General features: G+C 43.3%; 1 protein-coding gene across 2 annotated transcripts in view; it reads right to left on the minus strand.

Annotated features, from left to right (window-relative positions):
• The window catches only part of LOC106740577 (neurotrimin-like), a 90741-nt gene that overhangs the window by 51089 nt on the left and 17007 nt on the right, over window positions 1-22645 (minus strand). For both annotated transcript variants that reach the window (XM_014611763.1, XM_014611762.1), the window contains exon 2: window positions 959-1056. In XM_014611763.1, the coding sequence (XP_014467249.1) occupies window positions 959-1056 (98 nt within the window). The remainder of the gene's footprint in view (window positions 1-958; window positions 1057-22645) is intronic.

Consider the following 22645-nt stretch of genomic DNA (forward strand, 5'->3'; position numbering starts at 1 on the left):
GGGGGGGGGGGGGGAAGCGCGAGGGAGAGAGCGGAGGAGCGCTATCTATAAAACTATAACTCCTATACGCGCGGTTTGAGCGCGGCGCAAGGCTGCCGGTAAGAGGGCTGGAGAATCGAAAAGGGTATTTCTCCAGGAGGAGCAGCCGGGGACGCCGAGAGGAGAACGGGAAATAAGGAGAAAACGAGGGAAGCGAGATAGACGGGCGACGGGGAAACGATCGGGCGGAAGAAGACAGCGCGAGAGAGGACTCCGAGCCGCTTAACAAACTGCTGAACTCACACCCCGCGGGATTTTATTTCTACTTAAACGGAGTTGCTTAGATACGCACACTGTGATCCTAGTCGAATCCCTTGCTTTGAATTTATTTGTACCGTTCATTAACTTTTCCACCGTCAACCGTCGTAGAACTTAGCCGACGTGGGCCTCGGTAATTGCGCGTCGCGCCGCTCAAAACGGCTTAACGCCGATTTGATCATTCGCAAATCGCAGTGACTAGATTATGAAATATCCACATTTTTTTACTTATTTTAATTCGAACGTAAAAAGTGAGACTTCCGGCCCCGGTCTCCTCTATTCCTCTCGGCCGAATCTCCTCTTCGGATTGTTCCTCATAAAACGATCCATTATTTATCCATCGAGATCGCTCGATTCTTTATTTTCGATACGCGACAACTTCGTTACCTCACCCGTTCTCGTTACTTCGTTCTCGTCGGCGAGAATCACGAGAGGAAAAGCGCCGTCCGAGAATTCGACAGGCGATATCGTTTCACAGTTCGCCTCGCGCGTCTGACGAATATTTGCACGGTGTAATATCGCTTATCAAGACCGGTCTCGATCGTACGGGGAGACATCAGCGCGCGCAACGCGGCGTGCAATTGCAGCGGCAGCGGGGCGCAACGTGTAGCTGCAGCCGCGTGTGGAAATAGGATTGTCACGGTCATAATGCGCGTCTCACCTTGTATGGTCCGAGGTCCTCGACGATGCAGGTGAAAACGGCTTCGCGACCCACTGAGACTGTAAGGTTGTTCAACGGTTTGCCGAACCTGGGTAAATCTGTAACACAGAACGTCCTCGACTTAAATATCGCGCTATCGCGCGAATGCTACTACGTAACCGACGCGGTGTACATGCATGCATACTTACTTACTTACTTACTAGTACTTATACTTATAGCCCACCTACGTGAGCGCCGAAGTTTGCAAAGTACTCGGGAGGAACTCGGCAGTGGATGGCGCGAGTTAACGTAAGCGGGTCAAGCGAGGACTAAGCACAATGTTCTTAGTGGAAGGGGGGAGCTGATTTGCGAAAGAAAAGGAAAAAAAAAACGTGATTCGCAACCACCGTACATACGCTCCGATAAAATTTAGAGCGCGACGTTACAGGGGAGGTAATTCCTATCGTAAGTCAGCTCGAGGGACTTAAGCGATCGCGTCTCGACGCGATGATGTAATACCCGGGGAGATTCGAGACGCGCGAGCGAACAAGTAAATTCCTTTCAACTTTTCATAGCGAGCAATTTCAGCGGCGATAATAGCGCTCGTAGTAATGCTCTAATCATTTGCGTGATGTTTTTGCGCATGAACATGTCGACGTGCTCCGCGTGCATGTCTCGCGACACACGAGCAGGTGGATGCTGCATCGCGCGGATCGATTTGTAAAGGAAAAATTGCTTCACATCGAACGGGCGGCGAGCGGGCGTATTGCCGAGCAAGAGCGGAAAATTTCGACTTACGAAACAAAAACACTCACTCCGACGGCGATGAAATGAGAACGATCAAAGCTGCAGAGGCGCGCGCGCTCCTTGAAGAGAGAGATAGAGCGTCCCGAGCGTTTGCCGAGTAACCGTATACGTCTTATTTTGCTAAGACCCCTATTACCTGCGAAACGTCGAGAAAAAGAAATCAGAATTCACTATTCACACCGATTCGCCGTGTCAAATTTTCAAGAGAGGGACATTGTCTCGGCGTTCCAATGATATTTTTCGCCGTGTCTAGTTGTCGGTGCTTGGCAGAGATGCTTTGCGGTGAAATTTATTATGATACTAAGTAAACGTTGCTGCGAGAGTGACAAGATTGTTTGTACAATATGTAACAAAATTCCTTTCATTAAGCTCACCTTTATAGACGGTCCGCTCGTCAAGCTTAGAAACTTCTAAGAGGCCATTAACAAGCAAGCCAATTACTACTTCAAAGAAAATTTTCAAGACGAGATAGTATACTTACGGAACTACGCGTGATGATACGAAGTAAGTTAGCAACAGTTCATAGTACGGTACGTGCATCATCGCGCCACTACAGTCCGGAATTTAATATGTACTCAAGTATTTCCCAGCCGGCGGAATCGATGTCGCCCCATATCATATCCTTCTATCTAATTTTGCGCGACGGTTCCACGCTTCGCCGAATCCGATTTCTCTCCGAAAATACACACGCGAATCTGACGTCGATGCCGAATTATCAGCAGCTCGCGTCTGCACACCCTCCTCCGTCCTGTTGTTTCGTAATTTTAGATGCCCCCGCCGTTATGTGCAAACTTAAATTCCCGGAGAGCAGTTCTCAAACGTGGAGCGCCGACTACTTTCCTCGGCCCGGAGTGGATCTACCCTCTCGGAATTCGGAATTTCGAGATACTCCACTTGAATACGGTAATCCCGGGTAACCCTCAAATAAGGTGGTTATAGTAGACAATATACTAAAAGATAGCTACATTATTGCAGTCTGCATACGAAGCGTTCGTACTTAAGGTTTCACCCGGCTGTGCTATCGGAAGTACGATAAGACGTGTTTCCAAATGCGCATCCGCGCTTTAAATTCCTACCCTCGAATTTAACCGCAGCCCCCGACCGCCGACCAACTGCGGTGTTACAGCCGTACGCTTCTTCATCGATTTAACGAGCTCTGTAGCAATTATACCGCCGCTCGTGCGCTTATTCTTAAAATACCGCCGTGATACCATCCTGATGAATATCAGCCGAATGCTCCGATATAAACCTGTCGCCGGGCGCAAGACAAGCGAGATTCATCGACTATCGCGCGATTCATGAGCCGCGACAAGCCCCGCTGGTCGTTTACAAAGCCAGGTACGTTGCACACGTCCAGTGCAATGAGTACATCTAAGCGTCGTCAGTCACTGCTACACATTTTAGGAATATAGCCGTGCGGCGGTAATGAGAGAGCTTTTAATCTTAGCCGTCTGATAGCTTAGACAGTACCGAATTGCTACCGTGCTAAATGAATTTGATAATTTCCCGTGGAAATGAATCGCGCACCTGATAATCGCAATGCGGTTATCGTCGCACTCGAGACACACGGTATAACGAAACTTAACTGATGTACGATATCTTTTTGATGGCCTGCTTTTTAACGTACGGATTCGGGATAATCGAGTTTAAGAGAGAGAGAGAGGGAGAGAGAGGAGTGGAGTTTAATTACAAAGTATTAAGTATCAATTTCAGGTCGATATTTTTTTTCAAGCAAAATATAGCAAAACCGGTGCCGATAAATATTTAATTATAAAATTTATAACTAAAGAGAAGCTTTTCAAGGGACACAGAGATGAAATATATTTAAATATACTCTGAAAAGCTTTCTCCCTTTCCGGCTTCAATCTTTATCATTATAAATTTATTGCTCAATTATTATAGGTTATACCGTTTTGTTTAAAATAAATAGACCTTAAATTAACGAGACTATTTATCTTCAAAAGTAAACCCTATATTTTAAGCTCTATGAAAGATAAATTCGAATATGATGTACATTTGTGTATATATACTTTATAATATTTACATGCGAAGTTCCGCGATATATGAGACACGATATTTGCGCTTCCTTTCTCCTTTACAAAAGAAGATTTATACATCCGCATGTAAAGAAAGCTATTATATATTCATTAATATCAGCAATATTTTCATGACTTACGCCGTGAAAGAAGTTGCTGGACCAGGATTTTAAAACTCCACAAGGGGCTGGTTTCACTATATATATATATATATATCTTTAAGATCTCCGTATTCAAAAGGGCCGCATGAAAGCGGCAACGGGTATTTAATGCACACAGGCGCGCTATTTACCTTTAGATAATCAAATTTCTCGCCTACACTAATGGAAGCGTGTAAACAAGTTTTTAACTTGATTAGGACACGTCTATTTTTTAAATGAACACAGGAAGAAACTTGTGTTTCTTCCCGTACATTCTGATCTGTTATACTTAACGCAGTTTGAACATACTCGGATGATTCATTCATAAATTTATTTTCTGAAGAGATATAAACGTGGACAATCCCATTTCGACAGAAATAATTGACGGCGTTAGCAATTAAAAATATTTGTATCATTGGGAAAGGAAGTTATTATTACAGGTTGATATCTTCTCAATTTGAACTTTCGTTTGGTTGTTGCATTCAACATTTATGCATTCTTCGAGCAGGTCAGAATCCAATTTTTTATTAAAATTCGATTGAAATATTCTTCGTTATAACTCTATTTTCTCTATTTTATTTTAAATTTATAATTTGCACTCAAATAAAAGTTAAATGTTTACTCAAGTTTCGTCGCGAATAGACGCTGCGCTATAATATGCATTGCACTCGCGCGTCTGTGTGTGTTTAAAATCGATTACAATGGCATTGCTCAGATCTAATCACGAGGTCGCACGAGTTCTAGTTCCTTAACCGTGGAAAGAATTCTAATTTAAGCTTTAGTCAAAAATAATATATTCCCGAGTCAAAATTTTAAATTCTACCTTAAGGCTTCAAGTGGAGAAAACAGAAATAAGTTCCCATTTATAAGTTCCCATCAAATGAGTAAAAGAGTTTCGAACACGTAAAGTAGAACTAAACTAGGACTAAAATTTCGACTCGTATTTCGTTTAAAAATTCAGACAGGTTTTGTTCGTTCTTGTGCATGTTTGCGCAATGCACTCGGACTCGAAGAAATTCGCGACATTATTCTGGTGAACCAACTTACGGTCAAAGCGACGGTTTTCGCGAAGTAATCTTTCAAGTGCGCCGGTAAAGATTAAATTGAAGTTATAAATCACGCGTTAATATTGCCCGGTTCACGAAGAACTAAAATGAAAAATAATGAGCGCACTCCCCCGTACCCTTAAATAGCCATCTAATCTGATTTCTGGTAAACCGAGTAAATGGAAAATAAAGATCAGCACGCAAAGATGTTATGGATCGATGGTATCGTGGTAATCGAAGCAGGACTAATTATTCTGCAAGGAGACCGGCAGAAAATCCATCGCCGGTCGACGAGACTGCTTAAGGTACGCAGCCGTAATACACTTTTAATTGAACTTAAATCTCCCCTTTACGACGGCTATATTCCACTTTACACGTACACGCAAGGAAACGCGCACGATGTGCTTCCTTCCGTACTCGCGAGGCTCTCTCCTGTGTATCCTAAGCAGTCTCGTATTAAAAGGCTTGTTGGCGGAAAAGTTTCCCCTCGCGAGAGAGGAGGAAGCCTACGAGTGCGATATTTCTCGATACGCGCGTATCGAGGAGAGATAAAAGTGCAGTTTCCTTTTCGTTTTTCCAATTAAATCGCGCATTTAAAATTTACTCGCGGCTAAAGCGAAGGGAGAGCACAGAAAAGCGGTATTTAAGCGGACGTGAATGTCGGACGCGGCAGTTAAAATTTACGAGAAATATGAGAATGAAATCAATTTTAAGCTTCCTTATTGATTTTATCTCTAATTACAGAGCGCGCATATTCGATATTCCATGACGTTTTACTCTTTCCGCCGAGATTCGTTTCATCGACTTTTCCTACGGACCGGGTTAAACGTGTCCAAAAGTAATCGCCCGACCGGTTCCCCGCAATTCATATCCCTAATTCTCTGTATCCTGCCTGGGCACGTACATACGTACATCGAAAGCTATATTAGGAAGTGCGCATGAATTTTCGACTCGCCCTCGCCAGGCAGAGAGAGTGGCCGGCAAGGTCCGGCCGGTGTATCCGGATGTGTAATCTTTCGTCCGACCCGGGGATCTATGTAAATCCAGATGGAGAGACTCGAACGCGCAGGAGAGATAAACAGCGGGGGACGGGGTGCGCGCGAGGAAGAAACGATAGTGGATAAAACGAGTTCCGAATCCCCGCACGTTCGCGTATTACCATTGATAGAGGCATCGGGCGCCTCCTGAAAATAAACGTAACGGTCCTATCTGAGGATCGAGGGATCAATAGCCGTCGCGATGACCCGTAAAACGGAAGCGCGCGCGACCGAAATCGTTTCCAGAATTATACTCATGAACAATGCAAGCGTCGGCGTTTCCCTTAATCCGCGCCCGTGAGAACGTAGGTAAGCGGGCTAGGTAGGCAGACAGACATGCGGCTCGTAAACGCGACAGCCTCGTCTAAGCCGAGTGACGGCTTCCGGTATCTCTTATTTCGGGCACAATATCCGACCGGCGGGCTCATCAATCCTGCGCGTCGGCGTGCCACGGGGGCTGAGCTGCACACACGTATGAGACAAACTTGCGCTGACGCGCGGTAACTGCAAGTTCCGCGCGATGCTATCTATCATTCCTTCACCCTCTCTCGTAAAAAGAACGCCAGATTCCGTGTATTTCGGAAATGTAGTGTATGGACTTTTCTCCCTGCGCCACCTCGGCATTAAGGCCGCCTCTTTCTCATTCCGCGTCTACGCGACGCCAGATCGATCAATCTTAATCGATTCTTAGTCGTGAGTAATTGTTAATGCCCGCCCGCGCGCGACGTGCCACTTCGGCGGACGCTTAACTTCGCCGTCCCGCGTCTTTCTCGTTGTTTTATCGTCGCGCCCCCCCCTTTTCTTTTTACATGCATCTGTTATTCGCGAGAAACAAGCGGAGGGGGCGATAAAAATTGGGAAAGTAAGGGTGCCAGAGTGCTCGAATTTGGTGCAAATTCCCCGAAACGCGACCTGCGCTCGCGAGAGACTCTCTCGTGACTTTTCACTGCCCTGAAATTAAAGCGAGGCCACGAGCGATTTCGTCTGTTGAACTTCTCAAACTTTCCGGATTTTCCTTGGATTTTTGCGCGAAAGTTAATGCGCCTTCTAACCGGGGTAATTAAAATACAGAAATTACAAACTGTTGAGTAAACTAAATTTTGCGGTACGGGCAGTATCCGGATCGGGATTCCGCTGGTTCTCTCGCGCTTAACGATTATATAATCGTGTTATCGCAAATAATTCGCGTGCTCATCGGGCGCCTAAGAGAAAGAAATTGAGTCAAGATTACAGACAATTGAACGTCCCGCAGCTGCAGCGTTACAGCGCACTGAACGGCCGCGTTCGTGCGTTCCTAAAGTTAAATTAGATGAGAGCATGAAGGCCGGCTTGTCTGGAAACTAGGTGCCGGATTGCATAATGCAAAAGCATAACACGCGATTCCACTCGATTACAGAAGCCATCTTCTAAATCTTATATTCCGATTTTATATTTTACAAAGCGATTAAGTTTTATGATAACATTTTATCATTGAATCGCAGCGACGCCGCCGGCGTCACCGGTATTCGGCACTTCGGCACGTGAGTGTGCTCGAATATACTCTTTTATCGAAATTTATTCTTTTATCGTGATAAAAGTGTTCATATTTCATTGAAGCGAATTTGACTAACAACCGGTACGAAGCAACACACCGCGATTGTGGCGGTCACGTACGCATCGCGAATAATAACGTCATTAACATTCGCGCGTAAAGTACATCTCGTTGTTCTCGTGCAATTATGCATGTTACGGGTCTCGGCTCGCCGCTACGTTCTTGTTGCAGTCACTTTAATGTAAATCATGCATCATGCACGTCCGGCGTTAGATGTTGGTAACGATAGATCTTAATAAATCCATCAAATGCTCCCGTTACTACAGCCGTTCCTACTCGAATTGTTCGAGTCTCAATGAGACTCGGAAGGACGATCGGAGAGAGTCTCATTTCTTTTTTCCCATTAAAAATATCTCAAGGGAGAAACCCATTCGCCAAGTCATTTTCGGACAAAGTAGTATTAACGGCATGCATCGTGTGAAGTACATGGCCGCAACGACAGAGGCTCACAATTCACGACAAGAACTGAAATTTTTTTTCACAAAATGTCATTCAGCTTGGAGTATTTATTACTCGGGTAAAAATATCCGTCTACTTTTCACCAGCACTAAAAGAAGAAACATTGATTTCTGCTATTTACGACGTCGTTCTGCTTTCTATAGATATATTTAGACGTAATATAGGAGACGTGTTAATAAACATCAGAAGGAAATACTGTGCAATGTGCGATAGCGTTTTACAGTGAATTTTTAGCAATACCATAAAATTCAACCGTGTATCAGCGCAACCTTTTGTGGCGCGGTGAAAAAAGGAAAAATAACAAAGGGAAAAATATTTCGCAAACATCGCTACGTTTGCATTGTGAAAAGTCGTGCGAGCTAATTGACACGAGCGACGGGAATCGTACGTGCAAATACATCAAGACGGAAGTTTCGTCGAAGAATTTTCTTAGATATTAAGCGATACCCCGCAATATTTATTCCCCGCGGCGCAAACTCCGCCGGCGCGGACTAAGTCTGTATTACGATACGCTATTAAACTTTGCGACGATGATAAATAGCCCGTTGGATATTTGAAAAATGTAGCGTGCAATGCGATAGTGGTTTACTTAATAGTAGAAGTAAGTGTAAAAATAGAGCGTCGCGTTTGGATATTAGACTAGATTATTCATTTACAATTGCTCACGAGCGTTCGGTGTAGCGCGCCTCAATGGAGATTCATTATTCATCGCTAACGAGATCACCAAGGGCGACGATGAACCGATTGTTGAAAAATTTATGGTTAGAGCCGGGGGTGCGATGCCCGTTGGGGTTTCCGAAGAAGTTTCGGTGTCGACGCGGATATAAAAATCGTTTAGTATCAATAATATCGTTACGATTTCGACGGCCGTCTAGGGAGCGAACATAGACACAGCACTTCACTCCGCTGTTTGCCCCTGGGGCTATTGGGATTCCATGGAGGTTTACACTCAAGTACCTCGATCGCTGGCTGTTATATAAATCGTATCTCCTAAATTGGAAAACAATCTCAGCCGGCGTGATTCCTTCACCGCGCGGAAAAACCGCGTCTCCAAAGCACTCGGAGAAGATGAAGTGGTTGCACTCGCTTACGTGCGGAGCATTACTCCGTCGTAGCATCGAGGGAAATATCTCAAATACATATATACACGTGTACACACATACACATATGAGTGTAACGGTGCAAGAATCGGGAATGAAATTTCAAACCAGCTTTGATTACGTTGCGGTTACATGGACATCCGGCGAAATTACGTTATGTGAGGTAAGATCGTAGCGCAAATCGTCCCGGTGGAGATGCGGGGTTTAATCGATCGCGACGAGTAATACGACCGATATTGGATTCAGCGGTAAACCGTGTCCGATTATTAAACCGAAACATTTTTATTTTTTAATATTACAGTTGTGAGAGAAAAACAAATTATATGTGGAACAGAAACGTAGGAAGTTTTAACTGTCTTTTTAAAGTAACACATCAAAATTAACGCGTTAAATCGTAACCATTTTTACGAGAAAAGTCCGGAGAATTATTTCGAGATGTAAGTGAACGAAAAATATACGAATGAAAATATTTAAATATTCCCTTATTTTTCGTATGATTAAAAATACGGTGTAAAATATTAGATTACGTTTAAAAAATATATCTCGTGTTTTCTTGCAAAATCACTGCTCAGAGTGTCGCTCAGCGTGAATAGAAGAAGGGATTAACCTATTTAGATCCAGTGTACATAATATACATTAACTTTGAGCTTTCTCCAAATGTCAGTTGATAAAGTAATGGTTCCGTCGATATAATATTATCAATTTATCCTAAATAAAATTTTATTCTCCACCCTAACCCGTGAAATAGTGTCTTTCCAGCTGAAGACCAATATATGCAATCGCATAGAGAGCAAAGTCGTCGACGTTCGGATTTATATAAAGTTATTTGTAAAAAACGTATGTATATCCTATTTATAAAAGTTTTGCCCGATATTCTTCAACGACTACGTTATCAATAAGCAGAAAATAAATTTTTCTTTCAATAAAACAATTTTAATATTTTCTCATTCTTATAAACGCCCAATGTTACATAATTATGTACATTCAGATAATCGTACTTCTCGACGGCCAATTTTAATCGGACCGAAATATTTTCATCAGGAACGTCCTTTAAAACGATCTTATAAATTACAACATTTTACTCGAATAGGGTTGTTTTCTGGGTCTTAAAGAGTTAAAATAGATCAAATACGCGAAGATAGTAATGTAAACGTTAATGCTATATTTCCTCCGTGTGTCCTCTGTGAGATATATTTATATATTAATAAGATATGACCCCCTTCCGGAACTAACATCGTGCCCTTTCCCACCGCATTATCTAGCTCGTAACATAGACGTCCGAACGGCTTAGTTTCCCCCGATGAAGTTAGACGTGCCCAAAGCCACGTGTTGGAGCCGACGATCCCTCCATCCGGACTTATTAAGGCAATTGGCCATTTACCGCAATCCCCGATAGCTCTCTCACGCTCACCATCCGTACGTCGGCTCTTTAATGATTTTATTACGCCCACCTCCCGAATTTCCTTGTTTAATTCCTTGTGTTATCCTGTCTAATTCCTCGATAACGCAGGAAACATCGGGCTCCTTCTCGGAATAACAATGGGCACATTCCCTTAGCGTCACCCCCTTCGTGCCAAAGCACGTTCCGCAGTTTAATTATTTCCAAGTGCGATTCTCGCGCCGCACACTGCCGGCGGAAAAGTTGGAGAAGGACAAAGGCGCGTCGGAAATTTACTTGCAGCGTGTAACAAGCTAAACGGTTAACGGTTGGAATATTATACGCATGGTTGTCTCCGTTTCTGCGTGCCCCCGTGCAATGTTCCCTATTATCCCCGCAATCGTAACAGTTGCGAACAGCCGCGGGTTCCCGACAGTTATCGTCACGCGAAAATAAATCATTTACTTTCTTCGTCCTTCCCACCCACGCACACTGCCAATATCAAAATTTTACAAGGCATTCCGTCTAACACCAGCGGTCGCGTTACGATGTGACACGATTTGTTAAATTTACCACCAAATACTGTTCGAGCGATCTGAAAAAAGAAAGCAACAAGCCGAGAGATATTCGTAAACCCCGGATTGCGCTTTGAACGTTTCGATCGCGCTGCTTTGTTTCCGAAATCGAATATCGCGATGTAAAAATGGCTATAGTTATGCGAGATGGATCCAACCGTCGAAATTATGATTTTTTACCTTTTGTTACTAATGGGTAATCTATACATTTTTCCACAAGAACAAAAGGATCCAAGTCTTATAAGTTTAATTAAAAAAATTTAATTAAATTTAATTAAAAAATTTTGTATTTCCTATTGGTTGTGCCATTTTTTACTAGTTGCGTCATTTTCACTTATTTTTTAAAGATTAAACTAGTCAATGAATAGCCTTAAATAGAAGAAAACAGACCATACATGGCTTTTCGAACGATTGTGAAGAGAGCTTTAATGCTATTTATACTTTTCAAATCATGTTTCAAATTTTCATCTTCATTTTTCTCGAAATGTATTTCATGTAGGTTGGATCCTTTTTGCATGCACCGGAAGAAATGTTGTTGAATCAATAGAATTTCCAACAACACGTATAATTGGAGTTAAATCGTGATTCAACAGCGATATCGTTGAAATTAATATTTTAATTATTGAAATAATACATAATAGTTTTAGTGATATTTGCCATTCAATCGAGAAAATTTATTCCAATTACGCCGCTATTGGAGATTTTATTGATTCAGCAGCATTTTTCCCGTGTAACTGTGGCCGAACAAGACCTGGGACATTTGTTAAAATTCAACTTCCCCAAATACGAGATGCTCGCTGCGAAGTCATTTGAACTGTCTGAATTAATCATGCGGGATTAAAAGGTAAAAGTCGCAATCTTAATTAATGAAACCTTCGTATCGTTTCGGCGTTTTCTGTCGCGACCGACTTAAATCGTTCGAATCGATTCTCGGTCTGACCTGCGGCGGTATGAAATATGAAACACCCGCGATTCGACCAACGAAACGCGATCTATCACCGAACTGTGACGCAACGATTGATAAGGCTTCGTGATTACATTATCGCGCCTTTCCGAACGACGCACCTCCATCACGAGATACTTAGCGCGATTGTGAAGTGACGTCCGATACGTTTCTCTTGATAATTAGCGGCGGGGGTAATTTACGCGCGACCTCCCCCCGCGTCGACGCGTGCAGCGGCGAGGATCGGCTGCGAGGGCAGACAAAAAAAGTACCGGAGATTTTCGATCTGGCACGAGGCGCAGATATGGCAGGAAGTCACGAGAAGCGCTTTCACGGCTGTGTGTTTGTGTGTGTAGAGGGGGGGTGGGGGGGTGTTCGCCGCGCCGGTGGATGGAAATTGATTGCGTATAACGCCGTGACGACGTAACCTGGGAACGCGTGCACGCGCGCGACGACAGCGACTCGCGGCGGCGCGTGTATCGCGTACGCAAATCAGATTAATTACACCGTGGGCGCGGAGGTGAGAGGGGGGGAGGAAAGGGAAAGGGGAGCGAACGAATCCGGACACGAATCCTCCGCTTTGATAAGGTCGCCGGTCCGAGAGATCGAGAGTCGGTTACGGCGGATGATCGAAATACGGGACGGAAGAAAGGGATAGATGAAGAGATAGACAGAGAAGAAGAGCCCGCCGGATGGAGAGAGGGAGAGAGTGAGAGTGAGCGGAACACGGCGGGAACCTCAAGGCATTAAACCAGACATCTCGTGTCCCATAAACCCCAGGCTTTGATCCTAATCCCAACTAGAACCTGAGCTGTCGTCTGCCTAATCGAGTTTAGCCGCCTCGGATCCACTCCGTAATCGGCGCTCGAAACTCATACCTGATTATGCTGCCAGCTATTCGCAACATTGTTACCCGCCGAATCACGTAATAAACTTGGCAACGTGAATAGTTGAAATCGTTGGCGGTCGTCGGCTGAAGGTAGCGCGGCGCTATGATAAACGGCGTCGCTCTGCGACATTCTGCGAATCCGTCGCCTATTGTCGCAGAGCGCGGCTAATGTAAGAACCGAATCCGAATAGCCGAGCGTACGCGGAGAAGAAGTCGGTGCCGGTGCGAATGCGAGATCCATATCCGAGCGTATTTCAAGACCGGCGATTTTCACCGGAAAATTTCATCAGCCGTGCAGTCTAATTAGTCTCGAACTGATAAACCGTAACAATTAATAATGCACGAAACCCCAATGTAGATATTAATCTTTCTCCATTAGCCGCCATATTACTCACACATCGTCGCGTTATCGTGTGCGATTTCTCTCTCTGTCTCACAGTTACGACGGATGAGTACAAAAATTCACGAAATACAAATTGCAGCCGCAAATTGTGCCGTCTATTTCATATGCGTATACTTTTTTCTTATTAGACGACGATGCAACGTGTGTATGTAATGAGACGCACAATGTGGAGCAAGTGTCGCGAATTATAGAATGCACGATCCGTATTGTTTTAAATGGCTGTGAAAGAAAGCGAAACAATTTGATCTTGCATATAATATACAGAAAAGAAAGATTTCCTTGGATTTAATAAAATGTCTTTAATGGGAACAAATTTGTTATTTTGAAATGGAGCAAACAAATGTTTGATGCAACAGACAGGACTGTCTGGTTTCTCAAATAGTAAATATCTCTCCCTTTATATCATAACACATTTCTTTTATATTTTTATCCAAACATTGTAATGGCTAGTCACAAATAATAAATTATTTGAAAGAAGTAACAATTATTGGAAAAATATTAAAGTATTTCTTTTTGTTTCAGTCAGACAATATTTAATATATAATATCATTTTTATTTATTGAACCAAATATTATTTCTTCTAAATAATAATGGAGAAGATGATATTTACGCGCTTCTTTCCGCGTCGCATGACTTGGCATGTTGTTGTCTATTTAATATTTACAAAATTATACTTCCCCGTGAAGCTCTTGTAAAGAGACAGGTTCTCGTTCCACCCTTGCTTAACACACGATTCGTGCGTTAACGTGAAATAAAATACGGTGGTATCTAGTATATAGTTTCCAAAAAAAAGGAGAGAAACAACGTCAGTGTTATCGGATACTTTTTAACAAAATCACGAATTAAGCTCTCGACAGTGTGTGTGTGTGTGTGTGTGTGTGTGTGTGTGTGTGTATATTGGCCCATTTGGCAAATATCGATAATCAGTCTTGGCTACGTTTTTATTTTCCCTGGAATTTTATTCGGCGCGATTTCGTCGCACAATAGAGTTGACGAGCAGAACTGCACTCCACGAAGAGACAAATTATCGTTCGCACGTTGATATCATACGGATTAAGCTCGACACACAGGGCTCTTGCCAAACAAATTTACCCGGCGCGGTACTTTTGTTAACAAGATACTCGACGTGAAATACGGCCGATCCGAGATAGAAAGAGTGCCATTCATTGCGCGAACTTTCATCTACCGTCCCCGAAAGAACCGCCCGCGCTTTTGACACCGTAATCGTGAGAGACGTTTTCGGCGGGACGTGCGAATGTCCCGGCAGTCACCCATAGCGTGTCGCGTCCGCCGACATCATCAAAAGTATGTCAACGTCGTCACTTCGTTCGGCATTGTTCTCCGTGGCGCTGATAGACGCCGTAACCATAATCTATAACACCCTAAGAATACGCTTGGATGTGGCTCCGACTAATTAACATCGGAATGGGCAGGGAAGAGCGGCTGGCGGGTGCGTTTTCATTGCGCCAGCAATAAATCCAGGAAGCAGATAAGCGTTATCGCGGTCTTTCGCCAGCACCTATCTGTAGCAGTCGTGGTTTCCCTATTCTCGAACAGACACACGAGCCCGCTATGCCACGTAACGTAACGTAACGCGGCCGCCATCGCGCCCGTGATGGACGATTTATCGATCACCAGCTCGCCGAGATCGAAGCGATCGAAGAATGTTGAGTATAAATGTGAAACGCGCAATTATATATTGTGTCCTTAAAAAGATTTCATTTTTATATCGGAATGATAATTTATTAATTATATTTGTCATATCATTTATATATATGTAATGGTGGGAGCTATTTTATAATGGCAGAAAAATGTACGATGCAAATCTCGCGTGTATAATAATAATAATGAAAGCAAATTATTTGAATAAATCATGCATGGATTTTCATAAATTTGATGCAACGCTAAAGTTTTCGTTACCAACCTCGTAAATCGATTAATAGAAGAACTGTATTCTTCTGCGTGGAACCAAAAGTCCGGCAAAATCATCTGCTAAATGTGCTCTTTTAATAATCGATTTCCGCAGCATTGTATTATACATGAGAGTTCTTCGGAGTTTCATTAATTTGATCACACACACACACACACACACATAGTGAAGTACGTAACATGAAGCAGACTGCATGTCGCCAGAAAAGATTCATTCACCTGGAAAACTTTTCAATTACACACCCCACAAATTTTTTTGTCATTTCGCTATCTGTGGAATTACATTGTCTCTATTTCGAGTATATGTCGGTGGGAGCCGTGCCAGATAAAAATTCGCAGATTACATATTTTCCCGATCTTCATCCAACCGCAAAATTGCGCGAGTCGAAGCTTAACCAATAAATCGTTATATACCTAGAATATAAAATATAAAATCCTGAATACATTTCATCAATCTCTAACAGCAATAATAGCATTAATACTATCTCGTAATAGAACTAAGAATATGTTTGATTACATTATCTTATAGTTATACTTAGTGAGTATAAATAAAAATGAACCGGGTACATTTAAATTTCTCAAGAATCTATTTCGGAACAGTTTCTCTATGTAGCAATAATTTCATAGTTTCATAATTTCTCTATGTAGCAATAATTTCATAATTTTAATAATATCAATTATGGTTAAATGCAATTAGAAACATTTAATACAACTTTGTTATTAAACTGTCCGGCTAGATGTTAAAACAACCGTACTATTTGTGTGGCCACGGCGCAATTTATGTTAAGTCCAAAACTCGAAGTTTCGTTGACGACTAATACGCCTAATTACTAAATTTGACGTCGAGGAAAGTATTTCGTATGTAAGTGGTAATTGAAGCACGTACATAGAGGGCACAGAATGGCTTGCAATTGGATTGTAGACATTGGAGAAGAAAATAATTCGTTCATTAGCATTCCGACCAGAGTAGAGAGTGTTCACAGATATTTCACAACTCACCGTTCCAATGTGTACCTCTCAGCGTGAATCGTGGTGTATTTTTATCACAAAGAAATACGAACGCGTCGAAAATAAAGCGGTTGATAGCACTTATAGGCTAAATGCGGAATACATGTACTTCGACGGTAGATTTCACGCGGATCTCGGCGCGATCGTGATCGATATGTGCGAAAGGTACGTAAGCTACCCCTCCCCCCTAACCCCCGGGATTGACCCATCACGATACGAGGCTTAATTGTTGGCGAAATGAATTAACGCGGCGCATGCGATGCGCTTTAATTTATTCACCATTTATCCACGTTCAACTATTTCCGGCGCGGCGGCTGTAAAATATGTTGTTTCAGCGTGAGCGATACAACTCCTAGCCGGGAACGTCCCGGGTATTACTAATGCAATTACTCAATTTACTAATGAATATCGAAGTCTATTGTTTATCGGCAAATCTCGCGCTCGGCATGGCGCGCCGAGAACTTGCGTACACGAAACGGCGGAATATTCAAGGAGAAAAGTTTCGTCGTTACAGCACAACTCCGCCTCGCACTGTAAATTATATGGTTCTCGGGCTGGCTATAATAAAACGAGATCGAGCGAAAATTATTCCCATAATAATTTTATTGCAAGCGCATCGCGCGTCCGCGGAATTGGACCTCCATCGGCATTTCGTATATCCGAAGAAACACGCAAGCGTACATCCGATGTATTCAAGCTTCGGAAACAATTTTATACGACGGAAATGATGTTCTTCATAACGCGTAATAAATTTTGCGGATATACAATGAGAAATATCATTTGAAATACAATGAACAAAATCACATCTTGGTCGCCGTACACGGTCCACGCATTACCGCGTTGTTGCTCGATTAATAATTCTATACGTTATAATGGCAATAATGTATATTACTCAAGAACAGAAATTTTTAACTAATGCGATAAAATATATAAAATATATATTATCGAGCGTTAAATATTTTTACAGAGAGAAATAGCCCCTCACAAATTTTCCTTCTTATTTTTCAACAAATATCTTCTTCTCTCTCTGTCCCTTTGTAAAAAGTTTTCCGCAAAATTCTCACTTATAATTTTCTCTAGTATAAATCATCGTTATCTGACAAATTCAAGAAGCGTATATGTCATAAGATACACGTTATATATTCGCGCGATACGTCAACTCTATTTCCAGGAGTAGATTTCCAGGGGGTTCCGAAACTTATCCAAAAAAGTGTATATAATATAATCTTTCCGTTCACCATTATATATAAATTCACCGATATACGCGAGATTAGGTAAAGATACTTCAGTAGGATTGTCTGGCACTAGAACTGCCACTAGAGGGTAAAAAATTTACACCTGGCCGGTACAATCGCGCGACCACTTGACGCGACGCCACCGACGAACGTGAACGGCAATAACGACGCATTCAAATTTAAATGATGCACCTGCAGCAACGAAATTGTCGCGAGATTAAATCCTCTACGACTGTCGTAATCAGATCCAGGTAATAAACTCTCTATCTATAAATCTCCCCGCGCGTCCTCCCACCGACGCATCTCTTTCCACCGCGTATCTCGCCGTGCGCCACGTTCCCACCCCCGCACCCTCCCCCGATTTATACATACGCATACACCACACACACACAAACATAATTTCGTTGTTCATACCTTTGCGCCCACCCTCATGTATTCTTTCTACCTCGGAACAATTACTGCGCATTTTAATTAAAAATTCTATTAATTCGCAGCCGGGCTCGCGCGAACGACCGCCGCGGAACAAACGACGCCGTTCCGAAGTATTAAAAGATAGTTTTAAGGCTGCGGAACCGTTCCCACGTAATTCCCCGTAAGGGAGGATCTCGCCGCGCAGCCGTGCACTGTGCGGAGCACTTTCTCTCACTCCCTCCCCCTCCTACCCTCCTACTCATTTTCTTTTTAATTTCTCTGACTCTTTAACAAAGTGTTAATCTCACGGGGAACCGAGCAATGAACGGGAAGTTGTCAGTGTTTCGACCAATTGCGTTCGCGCATGCGATACCGTAAGCGGGCGGAAATTTCGCGGCACGTCAGCATTGAAAATATCTTTTTGGTGGAAACGGACCTTGACATTGTTTCCCATTAAACTACATCACGAACCGTTGAAAAAAAAAAAGAAAGAAAGGATAAAATGAGGGAGGGGAGGAAAGAGAGACACGAGTGTAGTCGTCAAACACCTCTTAGAATATTTGAAATTGAATATCTGGCCTGTAATTTTACGACGTACAGTACGGGACGCAATGAAATTACATGCACGGTCGAGCGGGTATCCTTAGTCGCGCGGAACATATAGCTTAATTAGCAATTAACTTGCAAAGTGCATCCGCAACAAAATACGGTCACATCTGAATATCCAATTTACGTATTGATGTATGAGATCATCAAAGCGCCGAAGTAATGTAGATATGAATAATAATTAATCGGTATGCCGAAGAGAGAGGGTGAGGGAAAGAGAACGAGAGACAGATGGAGAGAGAGTGGAGAAGAGAGAGTTAGAGAGAGGGAGAGAGGGAACTATACTGAAACTTAATGCATCTCATTACTACGGCGCGCTTCGCGCCGCCAAAGAAACGTCCTCGTGTTTCGGCTTGTATATGCTGGCAGATGTTTATGTATATGTATATAGGTACGCTGTCACCGGTTCGGGATTTGTAAAGGGGAACATCCTGGCGGCACACTTAGCACGGATAACGGCATTGTAAGATCCCGGGGTGGAGAACGGCGTAAAGTTTGAGCTTAAAACACAATTTAGCGACAGCGTGTCTTCTATATCCGCGACAGAATAGGTAAGATAGTTTGCGGAAACAGGTGGAGCGAGGTAACTCGTTCGACGTGGCGTCTTTTCCGGCCCCGAGATTTCGCCCTGAGAAAAATCCTCCTCCGGAGAAAAATTTTGTACCTCGGTGCATAGCAATTAACAGACACTTGCGCTTCGCATCGCGCAAATAGCGTCGGGCTTTATTTGCTCACCTCAACAAATAGTTACGCGAACGCACTGGGTTCTTTAGGATTCAGCGAAATCTTCCCTTTACTACACGCAATGTACTGCTACTGTACGATTTCTATACATAATCTTCGTAACATCGGCGAAAACACCGATTCGATGATCTTACGCTCAGTGAAATCACGTGAAATCATTCCTACGGAATGTATCTGTGAAAGGTGCAAAATAACTGAGACTGTCGCTTGATCTATCTTAAGATCCAAGGCCTGACCGTGTCTGCGAAATACTATTTATCTAAATAATGAAATAAGATCGGTTTTAATTTCGCCGAGATCGAGTTTTTGTTGGATTAAAGTTTACTGTGATTTTACTCGCGTGAAATTGAGGTCGTCAAGATAAATTGGAGTTATGACGGAAGTTTGGATAAAATGATACGAGACCGAGAGTCTAATTCATCGAGCTACGGAGCATTATAATAACTTCGAGCTCAACAATTTAACCTTATCTCGACGTTACATTGCGATATCTAATTAAGAATTTCATTTTGCATTCAAATACACAAGTAAGTCTTCCCGAGAATTTCCATCGAATCCTATATTATCATTCATGCGCTGTCACTATGTCACTTATACGTAAATTTTCTCACGCGAATGCAAGAATAAATAAATATTTTACAAAATTACACGATTCGTTCAAATCGAACTCGCACGATACGCCGAAATAATCTTAAACTGCGATACCGTAAAATCGTCAAAAAAATAAAATTTCACAAAACCGCGAGCCGCGCCTCGCATCCCGTGAAATCCCGCGAACATGCGTCAATATGTGCGAATTGAACTTCGCTATATCGCGGCACGTCTATCTTTTAATTTCACGATCGCGAATGAACTTCGGGCGGCGTGTATTTTAGGCGCCCATTGTTTGGCTTACAATCATCGGCGGAAGGGCACCTGTGCGAATTGCGAGCCATAGGACGAGCCCGCACCCCCGCCCACGACCGAGGGAAATCCGAACGTCCAACGAAAATCGATTTGGCGAGCCAGTGGGGAGGCCGCGATACCGGTAATTTGTGACACGCGATCTCGCACCGAATGAAAACTTGATGCCGTCACGTGGATCGGACTGGCGCCACGCAGACGTTCCGGTTATTTCATCGGGTTCTCTACGGTTTCCATCTACGCGCATACTTACGGTTTTCCGCACTTCGTCCGCACCCCCGTCGTCGAATCGGAGTCTCCGTGCTATTCCCTGCTCATGATCTTATATTAGAGATCGATTCGTCGGACATAATTTCGCGTGCACAACGCTCACCAGCCTGTGCTCCCGGCTTTCATCGAAAGAGAGAGAGAGAGAAGAGTTTGCGAGAAAATAAATTTCGTAATACTTCTGAAACGAGGTCGTATTGTCGACGAACCAATGTGAGTTCTTTATCATACTTTGTACAGTCACTATTCAAATTCATGTTAATAAAAGGCAAAATGCTTTGCATACGAAGCGCAAAACGGTATCGTTGTAAGCAACAAATAGTAATTTTGAGAGATAGAGAGAGAGAGAGAGAGAGAGAGATTAAAAAGTTTTACGACAAAATAAATAATTATTTATTAAAATCGCACGCATCGACGAATCGTTACGTCACTTGAACAACGATCACGAAACTCGCTGGTAAAAGTTTCGCTTTAATTCCAAATTGTTACAAGCATAAAGCTTACACAGTTAAACATATTTTATACTTCTATTAAAATCGATCCTTGTTAAAAGTTTCGTGTTGAATCATCAACATAGCCGTGCGTTAATTTAATATATTATGATTGTATTTGAAAATTTTATGTAAAATTGATGTTCAACATTCTTTTGTATTTTAAAATAACACAATTTATATGTAAATATACGTTTAACATAAAAATTACGTAGTTTTCAAGTTATTTTCCCTTGATAAAATAGTTGCTATCTGTTAATTTCTCACGCACTATTTGTGTCATCGCTTAATATATTCACATTGTGTTAAATCAACACGAAAATTAGAGCGGAGCACGTGAAATGTGTTAAATTTAACAGAAAATTTTTTACGGTCCAAGATTTCCATAATTCCCAACACACCATTATTTGTACACAGAATATAACCGATATAATGCCGTTAATATATTAATATTAGAATCATTAGCATGAAATAACTATTAATATGTAGTAATGAATATCTGATCACAGGTCGTAATTATGAAATTATACAGCGGCTTCGCTACCGTACGCCGCGTATTACTCCCGATTTAACTCGCTCCCGGGTCTTGCATAAAACTTGCCGACTTGTGAAGTTCAACTCTGAACTTAGACTTGTTGACCTGCAACTCAGAATCGTGCCGTTCGCCCGAATACGGCGTTCGTTAAATCCTCACGGCTCAAGTCGAGGCTTTCACGGCTCCTTTTCACGATCCGTACGCGCTTTTTGAGCGCGCGGCGGCACACAGGTGTTTATCCGCGAGATCAATCATGCGTTTTTATCAGCTCCACGAGAGATCGTCCGACGAGAGAAATCCCAGGTGAAATCGTGACTGTTGTATTTCGGATCTTTCGCGCACTTCGGCGGCAGCAAGTGCGAAGAAGAGGAGGGTATCGCACGAGTATTTTCGGGAGGCCTCCGTCGCGATTTTGGGCACCTGGCTGTCGCAGGTAACGAGCGATTGTACGTGTATGCGGCGTGACTATACCAGCACACACGTATTGCGGCCGACAGTCGCATGCTCCCGCACAAAGGATCCCATTAGACGGTACGAGTACGCGGATCCTGCCCTTTGAACGTACGCAAATCAGTGACAAGTCGCGTACGAACAGGCACTCGAGGAACGGACTTCTGGGGTACATCAAGGAACCAGACATGTCCAGCGCGTTCCCGCTCGCCGTCCTCCTGGAAACACTTGTCTTGCCCTTCAGGAGAGAGAGACGACCTGGCAGGGGTGACCGGCCGGGTGACACGATGAAAATGGGTTTTCGATCGTTCGCTCGTTCGGGAAAGTGGAGGCGGGAGCACGTGGCCCGCTCGATCGCGTAAGAACCCAAGTGGAAGTCAGCCGGCCGACCGATCGACCGTTGCCGCTGATCTGCGTTAATGACCGGAGAGTTTAATTGGAGGATAATGGGGCCTCGATAACTACGGCGGACCGTTACAGTCGCGGCATGTCCGCGTCCGTTTACAAAGAACGCGCGCTGACAATTTTTTATCATTAACGTTAATGCGAGGATTAAACGATAAGCGCTCTGCTGGATAAACAATCGGGGATTTCATACGCCTCGCGGCGTTTTCGATTACGTCGACGGAAAAACGGTGCGGTTGACGTGTGCCGGATAAAACATACGCGACTACGCAACGCTGAGAGGTAATAACGATGAGTCGCGGGGAAGGGGGAGGGGGGAG

The sequence above is a fragment of the Dinoponera quadriceps genome, unplaced genomic scaffold, assembly GCF_001313825.1.
Source record: "Dinoponera quadriceps isolate SergipeBrazil2010 unplaced genomic scaffold, ASM131382v1 scaffold520, whole genome shotgun sequence".
NCBI classification, from domain to species: domain Eukaryota; kingdom Metazoa; phylum Arthropoda; class Insecta; order Hymenoptera; family Formicidae; genus Dinoponera; species Dinoponera quadriceps.